The 15,687-nt window shown below is 35.8% G+C and overlaps 2 protein-coding genes across 3 annotated transcripts; both read left to right on the top strand.

Annotated features, from left to right (window-relative positions):
* Nucleotides 1-903: 903 nt before the first annotated feature.
* Nucleotides 904-4,845, top strand: LOC110646844 (caltractin). 2 transcript variants are annotated; one of them, XM_058154494.1, is made up of 6 exons: nt 904-939; nt 1,570-1,691; nt 1,768-1,803; nt 2,155-2,307; nt 2,382-2,461; nt 4,567-4,845. In XM_058154494.1, exons 2-5 carry the CDS (start codon nt 1,680-1,682, stop codon nt 2,421-2,423), a joined length of 243 nt encoding a protein of 80 aa, XP_058010477.1. In that variant the 5' UTR covers nt 904-939; nt 1,570-1,679; the 3' UTR covers nt 2,424-2,461; nt 4,567-4,845. The 2 variants fall into 2 exon arrangements, 1 of the variants encoding a protein (XP_058010477.1); XR_002493232.2 differs by lacking the exons at nt 904-939; nt 1,570-1,691; nt 1,768-1,803; nt 2,155-2,307; nt 2,382-2,461 and adding an exon at nt 2,468-2,964.
* Nucleotides 4,846-5,720: 875 nt separating this feature from the next.
* Nucleotides 5,721-9,142, top strand: LOC110646843 (pentatricopeptide repeat-containing protein At5g39350-like). Its single transcript, XM_058154495.1, has one exon. It carries the CDS (start codon nt 5,967-5,969, stop codon nt 8,832-8,834), a length of 2,868 nt encoding a protein of 955 aa, XP_058010478.1. The 5' UTR covers nt 5,721-5,966; the 3' UTR covers nt 8,835-9,142.
* The last annotated feature ends 6,545 nt before the right edge of the window (nt 9,143-15,687 follow it).

Here is a 15,687-nt window from a genome sequence, read left to right on the forward strand (position 1 = left end):
AAAATTTTATTTCAATTAAAAATAATTTAGTATTTTAAAATTAGAAAAAATATTTTATTGTTAAAATATAATATTTATTAGGTAAAAATTTATATAGCTTTAATTGGAAATATAAAGACTTATTTGATTAAAAACTTAATTTTAAACTTATTTAATTATCGACTAAAAATACAAGTATTTATTTAATCTTTTTTCTACATTTCTACATCGCATTGGACTGTATTAATATTTATAAATTGTTAGATGCTCTATTAAGTTATATTATGTTTGAAAAAAATAAGTTACATTATAGTCTATAAAGTATTTATTATTTTTGTGTATTTTGAATTAATCTTATTATGAATTTTAAAGTCCTGACACATATCAATTTAAAACTTAGGGCCAATTGTGAGTCTCAAATTTAAATCATGTAAAACGTGCTAATTTAAAAGCAACGATGCTTTTCTACTTCAGCGAAAAAGAAATGATATGAATGGCCATTCTTAATTTCAATTATTGGTGCTGCATTTGCTTCTTTTGGCTAAAACGACAAGTCACTCATCTGTCGAATAATTTCTATTTAAATTTCGAATTATATAAATCTGCTCTCAATTTATAAATAGACAAATGTCTATAATTAAAGTTACTTTTACAATAAAATATTTTATCTGTAAATTATAAAAATATAGAAAAAAAAATAATATTTGCATAAATTAATAAATCGTACTGTTAAACCTATATAAATCAATATGCAATTATTGGATTAATCAAAATAAGAATTCGACAAATGGGCTTTGAGCCCAAAGTTATATTTTAAAAAATAGGAATTTGGAAAGTGGGCCTTGAGCCCAATATCTTGTTCCAGTGCTTCTACGATGAGAGAGGCTTCATTCCAATCCGAAAAAGATTTTTCAGCTTCTCTGTTGAAGATTCTCTCCAGAGATACGCTGGAAATCCAATGGACAATGGTTTTTTGTTCGCACGAAACCCTAATTTCATTTGTGTTCATTTTTCTACCATTTAATTTCTGTATGACTTAGCTAGTTTCTTAAGAGCAACTTAAAACTGTTTGAATCTTGTGGATGATTGGGAATTTGAAAATTTTTCTTAGATCATTCTGGTTGAAAATCATATTAATGTTGTTTTTTTTTTTTTTTTTTAAATTATGTTTGGATTCTTAAATGTATGAATAGAAAATTCAAAGAAGGGAATTGACTGTATTTTGGAAATATCATCCAGAGATTGGCATTTTGTTTCAATGCTTGATTTAGATTGAACTGCTGTTACCCATTTTGTGGTTCTAGCCATTGCCTCGAGGTTATCACTTGTAAATAAGATCCTTGAATTTTCTTTTTTTTTTAAAAACCATTTGTAGCCCTTCTGCAAAGAAAATTATTGAATTTTCATTGCTTGGAGACTTATTATTGTTCACAAAATAACTATGTTCTTGCTACATTCTTTACTATTCAAGAATTGAACACCAGTTCCCAAATCCTTGTTTCGAATGTCAATGCTACACAATTTCTTCAAGATTTCATTGAATTACTTTTCGGATGATGCATTTTCATGAAAATGAATTATGCCTCAACAGGCTAGTCTTTACAGAGGGCAATCTAGGGAAGACAAACCCAGAGGACGCCATAATGGGTTAATTCAACGGAAAAGGGAAGAAATTAAGGAAGCATTTGAACTATTTGATAATGATGGCTCAGGTACTGAACACTGATTGTTATATGTCTTTGTTATGTATTTAATTTTCTTATTCATTTGTTGGACTATGTTTTCCAGGCACTATTGATGCCAGGAGCTGAATGTTGCCATGAGGTATGAATATCTCATCACATTGCTTATATTGTCTTAGTTTTTGATCCATGAAAATACTGGAACTAAAATAATTTTATAACAGGGCACTTGGTTTTGAAATGACAGAAAAGATATCGTTAATGTCCTAGTATATGAACATGCTGAAGCGTTCATTACTATTGCCCAGTTTTAGAATACTCTTTTTCTATTGCAATATCTTTGCTCAATCACTTTTTATTCTTGAACATATTAAAAACAAGAAGATTTCCACCTGATTTACCTTCTCAATTTGTAAGCCATGATAGATTCCTCTTCCAAATTCCTTTGCATTTTGAACTTGACTTTACATAATTCTTAAATGGGCCATTTTAGCAAATAAATCAAATGATTACGGACGTGGACAAGGATGGCGGTGGTGCTATTGATTTTGATGAATTTGTGCTTATGATGATGGCCAATATTGGAGAAAGGGACACTAAGGAGGAGCTCATGAAAGCATTCCGCATCATTGACCAAGATAACAATGTGAGGTTTTGTTAAATTGTCTTTATTTGTTTTTCTTTTTGTTAATGGCTTATTATTTTATTCACTTGATATAGGGAAATATATCTGTTGATGACATTAAGCAAGAACTTCATTGACAGAGAGATTCGAGAGATGGTTGATGAAGCTAACCCAGGTCGTAAGTTATTCTGCTTTTTTTCTTGCTGCAGTTTGCAGATATGTAAAAAATGGAAATGTGGACATGAAAAATGTTATAATCAACATAAAAAAATAAAAATAGATATTCAAGAAATTTTTTTTAACAAATTTTAATAAAAAAAAATTGGATTTTAATATTTAATCCCGAAATAGGGAGTAAATATAATCTATGTTAAAAATTACCCTAATTATCTTTTTAATTTAGCCCAGAACTCCAAACCAAACAAATTAATTTGTGATGTACCCACCTTTAAAGCCCAGCCCAGCCCAGCCCAGCCCACTCCCTTCATTAATTTAAAAATATTCAGAATTTTCCTTTTATCAACCCGACTGCCCGTTGCCCCTTCCCATTCAATTCCTTTCTACATCTGTTTTAGTGTTTTGGTCGTTCTTCACTGGGGATTGTTGCTTGTTGGTGGTGACGCATTTTGAGGATTCTATCTTGCACACTTGTGGGTTGTTCTTCGTGTTCTTCCTTTGGTAAGTGGTTCTTCTTCTCCTCCTTCCCCTCTGTCTGCGACGAGGTCAATTTCTTTTTTTTTTTTTTTAAACGCGTTTCCACTTTCGAAATTTAAGGACACGACCCTGAAACGTTTCTTTTCCGTTTCCGGTCGGAAACGTTTCTGAAACGGGAAAACATCATCCATAGCCGTTTCCATGCTTCGCATGTTTGCAGAATTCCTAATATGTTTGGTTGAAATTGTGTCCTTCTCGAGGACGTCATCTTATGAATTTTGTTAGTATTGCTTATTTTTGTCATTATTGTAGTTTCTTTTCTCTGATTGCATGTATCTATAAAAATTTTTTGCTCAACTTGATCATTCTTGTCAAAAAATAATTGCCTATAGACTAGATTGTATGCCCATATGTGCGTAGTTCCCTACCAAGTGAGCTGGGTTTGGAAGATTTTATCCCTTATTTTTTATAAAAGAAGAATTTTTAGTAGAAGAGGAGCAATAAGGATGATAAGGGTATTCCTTTCTCTTATTATTTCTTCATGGTATCTTTTGGCTTTGCTCGATTTGTTGTCAAATTTTGAACTTGGTTTTCAAAATCATAGAATTTGTAGCCTGCTTGTACAGTTGCGGAAGCGCATTGTTAATATTATTGCATATGAAGATTTGCAATACTGTTTGCTGATAATGACAGCCAGAGCAAGAAATCAACATTATAAAGCAGCACACTATGTGATAACACTAATAATAAAATTTCACTCATCTAATTAGTTTTCTGATAATTGACTTGAAAGATTTGACAACTCCAAATGTATCGTTAATGCTTGTTTCGATGTGTGTAGAATTTTCTGGGGAGGGCTTTTAAGCTTACTAATACTACCTTCATAGCCTGCCAAACGGAGGATTGAGAGAGCTTATGTTGATTTAGTTTCAAAAGTTGTCCTTTTTGTGAACCTAATCAGTATAGAACTCTTAGTAATGGCTTTGTTATACTTTTATCTAGCATATGGAGGTCATTTTTATGGTGGTGTCAGCAGCCTATTAATATTTAGGACAGCTTTGTCTTATGAGTATTTCACTCTTAAATACCCTGGCAGCTTAACTAGTAGCTCTAGGAATCTTATCAATGCATCCCCTTAAGTTGCTTTTGCTGAAGAACCTAAGTAGTAGCTAACCTGCTTTACAGAAATGCATGCAGGAATAGGAATGCATTGTTTGTAATAAATTTGACTTGGTGCCTTGTGTGGTGAGGTGTGAGCCTGTGAGGTGTAATACTCTTCCTGCAGTAGATGCATCCTTCTCTTGGATGCAGCATTTGAGAATTCCCATTGAGCCGTCCACTGGAACTGTGTTCTGATGTTCTGTATTTCGCACTTCCATATCTGCTATTATGTTGTCAGACATGGATGATTGGGCATGTTAATTAGTTCTTGGTCCTTGCTACCATACATTTGTCATTTAGATTGTTGCAAGGTGCTGGCGCATGAAATTTAGTGACACAATAAGATGAATGAATTTATAAATTGGAGATATCGCACATGCAAACAATTCTTTTTGCATCTGTGTTAGTTTGAGATACTTTGTACATCCTGCTTATAATAAGGGTGATGGTTTATGAAATGTACAGGTGATGGAGAAGTGAGTGTTGAGGAATTCATCAGGATAATGAAGAGGACAACATATGGATACTGGGGTGGAGTTCAGCACAATGTTGACAGCCCGTCCTATGCTGAAGGGGTTGGTTCAGTCAATGCTGTAGCTGTAGTATGTTCGAGGAAATAAACTTTGTTTTTTTTTTTTTTAATTATTTTTTTAAAGAATGATTTATGATGTAATTAGTCGTGTATACTGGACATATATTGTAAATTCTCTTTAGTATGTTGACTAATCTGATTTGTCTTTTCAATTTTCTCTTCTTTCTTTTTTGGAATTCATTCGAGAGGTTATCATTTTTGCAACTATTATCATCCTCTTACATATTAACGTTCTATTCATGTGTTGGAAGGCAACTAAATGTTCAAAGGAAGACTGTAAAGCACTTAGAAGCGGCAATATGACATCAATATTTGCCCCCGTTCTTGAGATCTGCAAGACATTATCAACTCCAACGTTATCCATCTCCATTTTTTTTTTCATTCATGTTCTCTAATGAAGGCTTTGTCACCAATTAACTATCTTCTTTCACATGGTTTTGAAATTTTATTGCATGCAGTCATATATGTGAACTCTGACATTGGCATAGCTTGCACCTAGCAGCGTTGTCTTCAATTGATTGAAATAGAAAGAAACCATATAATCCAAAAAACCAAAATAAGCGAAATTTTGAAACGAAAACATAGGCAGGCGAAGATCACGTGGATTAGATCTATCTATGTGTGCATGTCCACTCATAATTGGATTGTTATTCTTTGTAAGATATTTTACATGAAATCCCAACTTTACCATAAAATTTCTCTTCGCTGGGAAAGAGGGCAAGAGGCTAAAGCCCAAGCTAGTGCTCCTCGTGTCATTCTTTTCCAATTATGTTGAATGAGCCAAGTGCACTGGTGTTTGGCTTTTGTTACGCTATCTGCAATTCTGTCGCCAATTTATTGGCACAGCTTATTCTATTTCTTATCTTGCTTCGATGATTTGCCTTTTAAAAAAAAAAATTGAGCGTAATTTACATTGTGTTTTTTTAAATTAATATAAATACAAAATAAAATAAATAAAATTAATAAAATTACTAATTTTTTTTAAAAAAATTAATATAGTTAAAAATAAATAAATAAAATATAATTAATATGGTTTCTTTGCTGAGGGTTCTCTTCTATTCGAATCTATGGGATATTCCTATCATCAGAAACGAACATCTGCAGTAATGGCGGGAATATAAGCCAGTGATGGCTTACCATATACCTATGAATCTTCCTTCCATGGTGTCTCCCATCTCGATACACTTTCCCACATCTCTCTCCAGCCATTTCTTGTTTTTGCGCCACTTTCCCATCTCCCAGGCACAAACAGCACCCAGTAAACAACCCTTCAATGTACTATTCATTCAATTCCAAAGTCTTCAAATTCCTCCATTTCTTACCTCTCTGCAAAAAAGCCAATCACCTCAAGTATCTCACGTCTCTTCTTGTCTTGCATGGTCTAATTGAACACAAGGGTCTACTAGGACAGCTTTTAAAGGCTTGTTTTCATCTGGGTGCTTTTGATATAGCTCTCTCAACCTTCAATACTATCAGAAAACCAAGCGTCTTCCTGCGAAAATTGGTGATTAGGGGTCTTAGCAATCATGGATTACACGAACATGTCCTGTCTGTGTATTTGAACTGTCGGGTTTCTGGTTGCCCATCTGATCATTTTACGTTTCCTTTTGTGATAAAGGCGTGTTCGGCTCTTGGTGCTTTTGGGATAGGAAAAGAGATTCACTGTGTTGTTTTGAGAACTGGGTACGGCCAAAATGTGGTTATCCAGACTGCTTTGATTGATTTTTATGCAAAGAATGGCAACTTAAGGACTGCACGTGCACTGATTGATAGAATTCCGCAACCAGACTTGGTTTCTTGGAATGCTTTGCTTGCTGGTTATTCTTTTCTTGGGTATGAACATAAATCCTTAGAGATTTTCAAGCATATCTTTTCAGTGGGTTTAAAGCCCAATTTGAGCACTCTGGCTAGTGTAATTCCAGTTTGCAGCCGTTCAGGATGTTTGGATATTGGAAAATCTCTCCATTGCTTTGCTGTTAAGTCTGGATATCTTGTGAATGATTTTCTGGTGCCTGCTTTAATTTCAATGTATGCTAGTGATATGCATTTGTCTGCTGCTAGAAACTTGTTCGATTTTGTGCCAGAGAAGAATGTAGCTGTTTGGAATGCTATTATTTCAGCTTATGTGCAAAAGCAGATGCCTTTTAAAGCATTTGAGATTTTTCAAAAAATGCTCCATTCAGATGTACAGCCTAATTCAGTCACTTTTGTGTCAATTATTCCTTCTTGTGAGATCGTCAATAGTATCTGGTTTTGTGAATCCTTTCATGCTTGTGTTATAAAACGTGGATCAGAAAATCATGTTTCTGTGTTAACAGCCCTTGTGTCCGAGTATGCCAAGCTTGGGCATATCAGTAAAGCGAAATTTATTTTTGAGTGGATCCCTAATAGAAACATCTTATCATGGAATGTGATGGTTTCTGGACATGTGCATAATGGACTGTGGGAAGCAAGTTTGGAAACCTTTTGTGAAATGCAATTGCGTGGATTTATTCCAGATGCAGTGTCTCTAGTTAGCGTCCTTTCTGCTTGCTCCAAACTGGAGGCCGTTTTACTTGGTAAGTCTGCCCACGCATTTAGCATTAGAAAGGGAATCAACTCAAACCTAAGTGTGTCAAATGCACTCCTGGCATTTTACTCTGATTGTAATCAGCTTGCCTTTTCTTTTAAGCTGTTTTTCACGATGGATAGCTGGAATTCTGTATCATGGAACACTATAATATCTGGGTGTGTACACACTGGAGAATTCAGAAAGGCAGCTGAACTTCTTCATCAGCTGCAGGAAAAGGGCCTGGCATTGGATTTAGTTACCCTGATAAGCATTCTCCCTATGTATTGTGACTCTGAAAATTTGGGTCAAGGGACGACGCTTCATGGTTATGCTATCAAAAATGGGTTTGCCTCTGACATTTCTTTAGTAAATGCACTTATTAGCATGTATTGTAAGTGTGGAGATCTAGATGCTGGAAGATTACTTTTTGAAGATATGCCCAAAAGGTGTGTGGTATCCTGGAATGCCCTAATTGGTGGTATTCGACATCACAGTCTCAAGAATGAGGTTTTGATCTTCTTTAGACGAATGATAAAGGAGGGTCAGAGACCAAATTGTGTAACATTGCTAAATTTATTGCCTGTATGCTGCAGCCAACTCCAAGGTAAGTCTATCCATGCTTTTGCAATCAGAACGGGAATTTTACAAGAAACTCATCTCCTTACATGTCTGATATCCATGTATGCTAGATTTTCAAATGTGAATTTATCTCTTTTACTATTTGAAATGAATACAAAGAGAGACGTATCTTTGTGGAATGCCATTCTTTCTGTGCATATCCAAACAAAGCATACTGAAAAAGCAATTGCCTTCTTCTGTGATTTGCTTCTAATGGGCTTGCAACCTGACTATATCACAGTTCTAAGTTTAATTTCAGCATATGCTCAACTAAATAGCCTGAAACTTGCTCATTCTGTAATGGCGTACGTGATACGCAAAGGATTTGACAAAGATGTGGTCATCAGCAATGCCCTTATAGATTTATATGCAAGATGTGGAAGCATTTTTGCTGCTAGAAAGATATTTGAGGGCTTGCCTGTAAAGGATTCTGTCTCTTGGAGTGTGATGATTAATGGGTTTGGTCTACATGGGAATGGTCGAGCTGCCCTTGAACTTTTCTCTGAGATGCAATTTTCAGGGGTAAGAGCTGATGATATAACTTTTTCAAGTATTTTATCAGCTTGCAGTCATGCTGGTTTAGTTAAGCAAGGTTGGCTAGTCTTCAACTCCATGTTAGAACAGGGAATATCGCCAAAAATGGAGCACTATGCCTGCATGGTGGACCTACTTGGGAGAACAGGTAACACGAAAGAGGCTTATGGTGTTGTTGAGAAGCTACCTTGTAAACCTTCAATTAGCCTACTGGAATCCCTGTTGGGTGCTTGTAAAATCCACGGGGATGTTGAAGTCGCAGAGAAAATCTGTGGGATGCTCTTCGAGATGGAACCAGAAAATTCAGAAACGTATGTGATGCTTTCCAATATATATGCAGCAGCTGGACGTTGGGTAGATGCCAATAGAGTGAGGTCTGGTATGGAAGGAAGACAACTGAGAAAGGAAGCTGGTTTTAGTTTTCTAACTGTGGGATGAAAAGATCAAACAATTGAGGCTTTCATGTGACAGCCTGCGGTGGATCACGGCAGAAAGATTCTCAATGTGGGATACGTTTATTAGAGCACAATTTGGATAGCAAGTTAAGAGTAAAATTTCGGCAGAGAAAGAAATTCAGGAGTGGAAATGAGCGCCAAAAACATAGCAGTGCCAGGGGGAAGAATTATACAATGAAAATAATGATTTCATTATGATCATTAATTATAGTAAATTTTACTGTTATAGCGAAATTAGTGTATTTATATCAATTTCACTGAATAAAAATTCATGATAATTGGTACCGGCCATAGCCTCTGTTATTGACCTTTAACAGAATGATGACTAAGGTGTCCTTCCGTTATATCCTTGTCCCAACACGGTGGGAACAGCTTCAAAGCCTGCATGTTTTTTTGTCCTTGCATACAGAAGCAGCTTTCTTTATGAACTCTTGGTGTTTCTGGACAGTGATGTGTATCTTGGAATAGTTCAACAAAATCCATGAGCGCAGCAATTTCCTTGACTTGGTCAGCACTCCCCATCAGTCAAATGGCCGACGAAATGGTGGCGACGTATCCAATTTGTCTTTTTCTTTCTCCATTTTGCCTTTTCCTTCCATCAGATCGGCTTTTACCCCTTTACAAACAGTTGTCTTTTTCTTTTAATTATTTCTTCAATTTATTCAACTCTCCCATTCCCATCCCATGCCATCTATACATATATACGTTGTGATACTGTTTAAAGATTATTTATAGTTATCATTTAATTGTATTTTAAAGTTTTTATATTTAAAGTGATGGAAACTGATAATAATATATTATGTTAATTCAGTTATTTTATATATATTTACATATATAAAATGGTAAATAAATAATAATAAATTTCATAAAATTATTATAAAAATAATATTTTAATTATAATTATTTTCTATTTAATTTATTATTTCAAATAAACTAAAAATTATTTTTTTTTTCACTCGATGTTCATATCACATAAATGATGTGGTGCTTAAACGAGTAAATATAGGACGAGCATGCTATAATTTCCTAGTTATATAATAATATTTTAAAGAGAAATTATATTATAAATCTATGATTTCATATTCATAGTCTATAATAAGTCTTCAAGAGTTTTAAAAAAAGGCCAATGAAGAATAAATAGTAGCGCTATTATTAATTAGAGGACCATATGAGTTAGGGAGTATAGCAGGAATCATTATATTTTTGTGAGTGTCTGTGTCAATGAATCCAATCACAGAAATTAGTCTTTTAAACTTTTTTTTTTTGAAAATGCAAATGGACTTTATATATTAATCAAATCAAATGACAAAACATCAGAAATAAGATTTGGGGGAGTCTCACCCCACTCCAGAAAGCCAGACTTAGAAATAGCTGCTCGAGCTAACAAATGAGCACACTGATTCGCTGACTTTTTGACAAAACTAAAAGAAAAAGATGTGAGCTCTTGTAAGAGAGCTTTAAAATATGAAATTATTGACCCGAAATACGAATTATCCACCTTCAAACCTTGTATCGCCTGTACCACCATCATTGAGTCCGTCTCAAATTCAATAGGACAATCATAGCCTCGATCTTTAACCCAACTCAGAGCCTCTCTAAACCCCCTAGCCTCAGCCAAAAACAAGTTAAAAATACCCTGTACCACAGAAAGCTTACCACCTTTATTTCTCCCATACTGGTCCCTTACAATCCAAGCTATCCCTGCATGGCGTGATTCTGGAATGAAAGCAGCGTCCGCATTGCATTTCAAGGCATTCTGCTTAGGAAGTCTCCATGCAATAGGATGAGGAGAATTCGTGACATACGAGACAATCTTTGCTGCTTGTGTAGCCTGCCACTCATTACACAATTGATTAGCTCGAAAAATAATCTCCTCTATAGACATATGCTTCTGTTCCCACACCACCTTGTTCTGTCAAAACCAAAGAAATCAAACAATACAGCAATACTGACTCCATTTGTCTCAATCACAAGTATCCTGCCAAACATCCAACCAATGATTGATATTGCTAAAAATAGCCCAATTCTGCCCCAATGATTCCTAGTAGTGTCTAGCATATGGACAATATAAAAAACAATGAAGAGTTGTTTCACTTTCCTCATGACATAATGGGCATGTAGTATCAACTTCAATATGTCTAGCCAATAAATTACTTAGAACTGGCAAAATATTAGAAGCCAATCTCCACATGAAATTTGCCACTTTTGGAGGAACTTTGATCTTCCAAATCCATTCCCAGCTTATCTTATCCACTTGTCCATGCATAGTATTATTATCAATAAGCAATTTATATCCACTATGCATTGAATACACACCTTTTACATCCCACCACCACAACTAACCATCTGCACTTTGTCGACGTCGAAGAGGGATTTGACAAATAATATTTATCTCTACTGGAGTGAACATAGCATGCAAGGCTTCCATATCCCAACCACTACCATTCTACTCCAATAAATTCGAAACTAAAACCTTTTCTAGCCCAGTGTTATTTACACTGAAAACATAAGGATGTATAGGATCTGGTAGCCACGGATTGTGAAAGACATCAGTACTGGATCCATCTCCAATTCTTCTCACACAACTTGCCTTCAACAAAGATTGACCTCAAGAATACTCTTCCAAAGGTAACTCGGATTCTTCCCTAGCTAGCTTGTAAAAAATCAGTGTCTAGAAAATATTTTGCCTTGTAAAGTTGAGACACTAATGAGGAAGGATTTGTCATAAACCGCCAACTTTGCTTTGCCAGTAGAGCAATATTGAATTCTCTTATTGTGCGAAAGCCTAATCCTCCTTGATCTTTCTTCCAAGCAAGCTTATTCCAACTATGCTAGTGTATACCCGAATTACCATCCACTGAGCTTCTCCACCAATATTTGTTCATAAGTTTCTCAATTGCATCAAAAATATTGAGAGGAAGAAGAAATACACTCATCAAATAGTTAGGTATCTCTTGCACCACATTTTTTAATAAAACTTCTTTTTCGGCTCTTAAAAGCAAACAACCCTTCCACCCTTGCAATCGCTTCCATACTTTGTCAACTACATAATTGAATACCTCTCTTTTATTTTGGCCTACCACTGCCGGTAATACCAAATACCTGAAAAACTCCCGAGTCTTCTTGACTTGTAAAAGACCACAAATAGCATCCTAATCTTCTTCTTTCATATTTTGACTAAACAAAATTTCTGATTTGCCATAATAAACTTGCTGCCCAGAAGCACGTTCATACGGCTGAAGATAATGCTTAATTATGAAAGATTCTACGGGAGTTGCCTGAAAAAAATATAATGCATCATCCTCAAAAAATAGATGACTAACAAGATAAGCATGTCGAGAAATTTTGCATCCAGTAATCTGACCCCGCCTCTCAAAACTCTGAAGAAGACTGGATGAAGCCTCCACAACCACAATAAATAAGCATGGTGAAATAGGATTGCCCTTTCGCAATCCTCTCGAAGGGACTATAGGACCATATGATTCCCCATTATGGCAAATGTGATATGTGACAGTGGTAATCAAAGCCATAGTTTTCTCAACCCATGAGTGTAAAAAACCCATTTGCAACATCAATTGCTTCAAAAAGTTCCATTCTACGCGATCATACGCTTTCAACATGTTTGTCTTAAGCACAGCAATACCACACTTTCCTTGAGTCTTCCTCTTAATGCAGTGCATTATTTAAAAAGCAATCATCACATTATCCGTTATGGATCGATCAGGAATAAAGGTACTTTGGGAATCTGAGATGACATGAGGGAGTACCTTTTGAAATCTATTTGCCACTATTTTAGTAACAATTCTGTCAATAACATTACATAAGGAGATGGGCTTGAGATCTGCTACAGACTCTGGTAACTTCTTCTTCGGAATAAGAGTGATATTGGTAGCATTATTGCCAGGTAAAGGAGCTCTATTATTCAGACAATTCAAACAAACCCAACATACATCTTCACCAACTATTGACCAGAAAGCTTGGTAGAAAGCAGGGTTAAAGCCATCCAGCCCCGAGGCTTTATCAGGATGCATACTAAAAGTTGTTGCTTTAACCTCTTTAGCAGTAAAAGGTAGTAACAATTCCTCATTATGCTCTGTTGTAACTGATGGTTCAATGCTTTCCAAAATAGTTACACCCTCTCCTTGTTGCGATGTGAACAAACTCGAAGTTAATCAACAATCAAGCGATCCAAACCATTATCCCACCCAATCCAATTATGACCTATGGCCAATATAATTTTTCTTCCTCCTTTGATTAGCCATAGAGTGAAAGAATTTGGTATTGAGGTCTCCATCATGCAGCCATAATTGCTTCAAGCACTGCCTCCAATATGCCTCCTGCTGTCTTAAAACTTCTAAATATGTTGTATGATCAGTACAATAAAGCTCAATAGACTGAGAGTCCCTCAATGTCCTATAACGAGACATTTGTTGCTTACTCTGGCGCAATTTCTCCTTAAATAATTTCTTCCTCTCAAGACCCCACTGCTTTAGCACCTCACCACAATGAACTACCCTATCATGGAATGTCCCAAAGTCTCCTTCCTTCCATGCTGAATGCACCACATCCTGGATATTCTCTTCACAAAGCCACGAGTTCTCAAAGCGAAAAGGCTAATGAGCATAACGTATAATTATGACTCTTAGAGACATGAAGAGAGCACTATGATCACTATTGGCTGCCTCTAGATGAAATAACTGTGCTTGATCAAATGGATAAAACCAGTTATTGTTAGCCAAAGCTTTATCAAGTCTTTCTAACACCTAATCCTCTGTATCTCTACCTCTTTCCCAAGTAAACTTGTTGCCTATGAAACCCACGTTAAACAAACCACAAAACTCCACCGTATGACAAAACCCATTGATAAGACAATTAGGTTGATATGCACGACCTACCTTCTCATCATGTGACAACAAGTCATTAAAATCTCCAGCCATGCACCATGGTAATACTGATTTATCCCTTAAAGATGAAAGTAATGCCCAAGATTCTCATCATCGTGCTCGACCAGGAATACCATAAAATCCTGTGAAACGAAAAGGTTGAATACCATCCACATAAATGGCAACATCTATATGATTATTGTTAAAACCAATTAAAGAACAAGCATCTTTGTCCCTTCATAATAAAGCAAGGCGTCCACTATGGCCTTGTGGATTGACAACAAAAAGGCCCTGAAAGCCCAATAATCTTCTAACTCTAACTATCTTATTCCAAGTAACTAATGTCTCCATAAGAAAAATTAATCTGGGTCGCTTAATAGACACAAATTCTTGCAATTCTCGAATTGTCTGCGGCTTCCCAAGCCCATGACAATTCCAGCATAAGGAACTCATTGGGCCTGGGGGGCTTAGTAACCAAAACCCTCCTCTTCACTGTTTTTTGGATTTGCTAACTCCTCCAACAAGCTGCTCGAACCATCACCTCTAGACATCACGTCATTACCCACCTCCTCAACCCCACATCTCTTTGGGTCACCCACAAGTAAACCAACAGTATCCTCTAAGTCAACCACATTCACGTTAGTTTCCTTATGTAACATGTTCTTGCCTTTATCACGTAAATCATCTCCATACACAAAATTGGGAGATTTAAATTTTGAATTAGAATCCAATCCCCCTAATCCCACTGGTTGTTGACTCGAAGGATTTGTGCCACCACTATCACAATTTCGACCACCATTAAGGACTTTCGATTTCGATAATAGCCACCTTTACCGACATTTGAAGAGCGCCTATTATCTGCAAGAAGTTAAGGTCCATATGCGAATTGGCTCCTTGGAACTTCTGGATGTTCTAAAAGCTTTGCACAAAAACGATCAGAATGTCCCAAGTGGCCACAAAAAAAAGCAGAATGTAGATAACCTCTCATACTTAAAATCCACCCACTCCCATTCCCCTTTAGGATGTTTCATTAGAAGCCTGCGTTTGAGAGGTTGTTGACATCCATGGTGACCTTAATTCTCATATAATCTCGCCAAATCAAAGAGTAATTCCTCTGATCAGACTCAATATATCGTCCAATAAAATTTCCAACATCTTTGAAAGCTCTTTCAGACCAACAACTCGACAGATAAAATCCACTTCAGTAAGTTGCACCTATCTAGGGTTCTTCCCTTCTGGAACTTTACGTAAAATGATTAGGTTTTCTGAGAAATTCCATGGATCTCCATTCAGCACTGTGTCTCGATCCATAATATGCATAAACTGCAAAAGAAATGCATTTGTTGCCTAACTCTTTCACCAGCATTCCTTTAACCGGCCTCCACATAGCCGCCATGGTTTGCTTAAAAGCAACAAAATTCATTGGCTTCTCCTTCAACAGCCTTCCTTCAACACACAACGGTGATTCAATAACCTCCTCTTCTCCAACATCATTATCATATTCCATAAATTCCACCCTCCCTTGTTGCTCCTCAAGATTGAGATGGGCATAAAACTCATCAGCAAAAGATGAATCAGAGCTAGAACTCGCCATCATCCAAAAATTAAAAAAAGAAATAAGAAAAGAAGACAAAATGGATGAAAGTTTCAAACTTGTAAAGAACAAGAGAAAATCGCACTTGTCACATATTGAACAAAGTACTTGGGTATAATCTCTACATTAGTGTAATTTAAGCCTACTTAGCACTTCTGTTGATAAAATTACCTTTTTAAATATATCCTAATTGAGGACTTAAAGATTAATGTTTTGTACAGAAAATGTTGTTGGGTGACATGATTTTGTTGGTTTAGTCTGTCATACTTAGAGAATAGGATTTGTATTTGTACCAAAGAGATTAATATTGCAGGTTGTGTTGATTCAATAAAAATTATATAGATATATTTAAATGAGTC

The sequence above is a fragment of the Hevea brasiliensis genome, chromosome 10, assembly GCF_030052815.1.
Source record: "Hevea brasiliensis isolate MT/VB/25A 57/8 chromosome 10, ASM3005281v1, whole genome shotgun sequence".
NCBI classification, from domain to species: domain Eukaryota; kingdom Viridiplantae; phylum Streptophyta; class Magnoliopsida; order Malpighiales; family Euphorbiaceae; genus Hevea; species Hevea brasiliensis.

Excerpts from the sequence above, each read along its gene's own strand:
- LOC110646844 (XM_058154494.1), top strand. Across the intron at positions 1,804-2,154 it reads GAGCTGAATGTTGCCATGAG|CAAATAAATCAAATGATTAC; the intron begins GTATGAATATCT and ends GGGCCATTTTAG. Across the intron at positions 2,308-2,381 it reads TCATTGACCAAGATAACAAT|GGAAATATATCTGTTGATGA; the intron begins GTGAGGTTTTGT and ends CACTTGATATAG.
- LOC110646843 (XM_058154495.1), top strand. The coding sequence starts at position 5,967 with ATGTACTATTCATTCAATTCCAAAGTCTTCAAATTCCTCCATTTCTTA.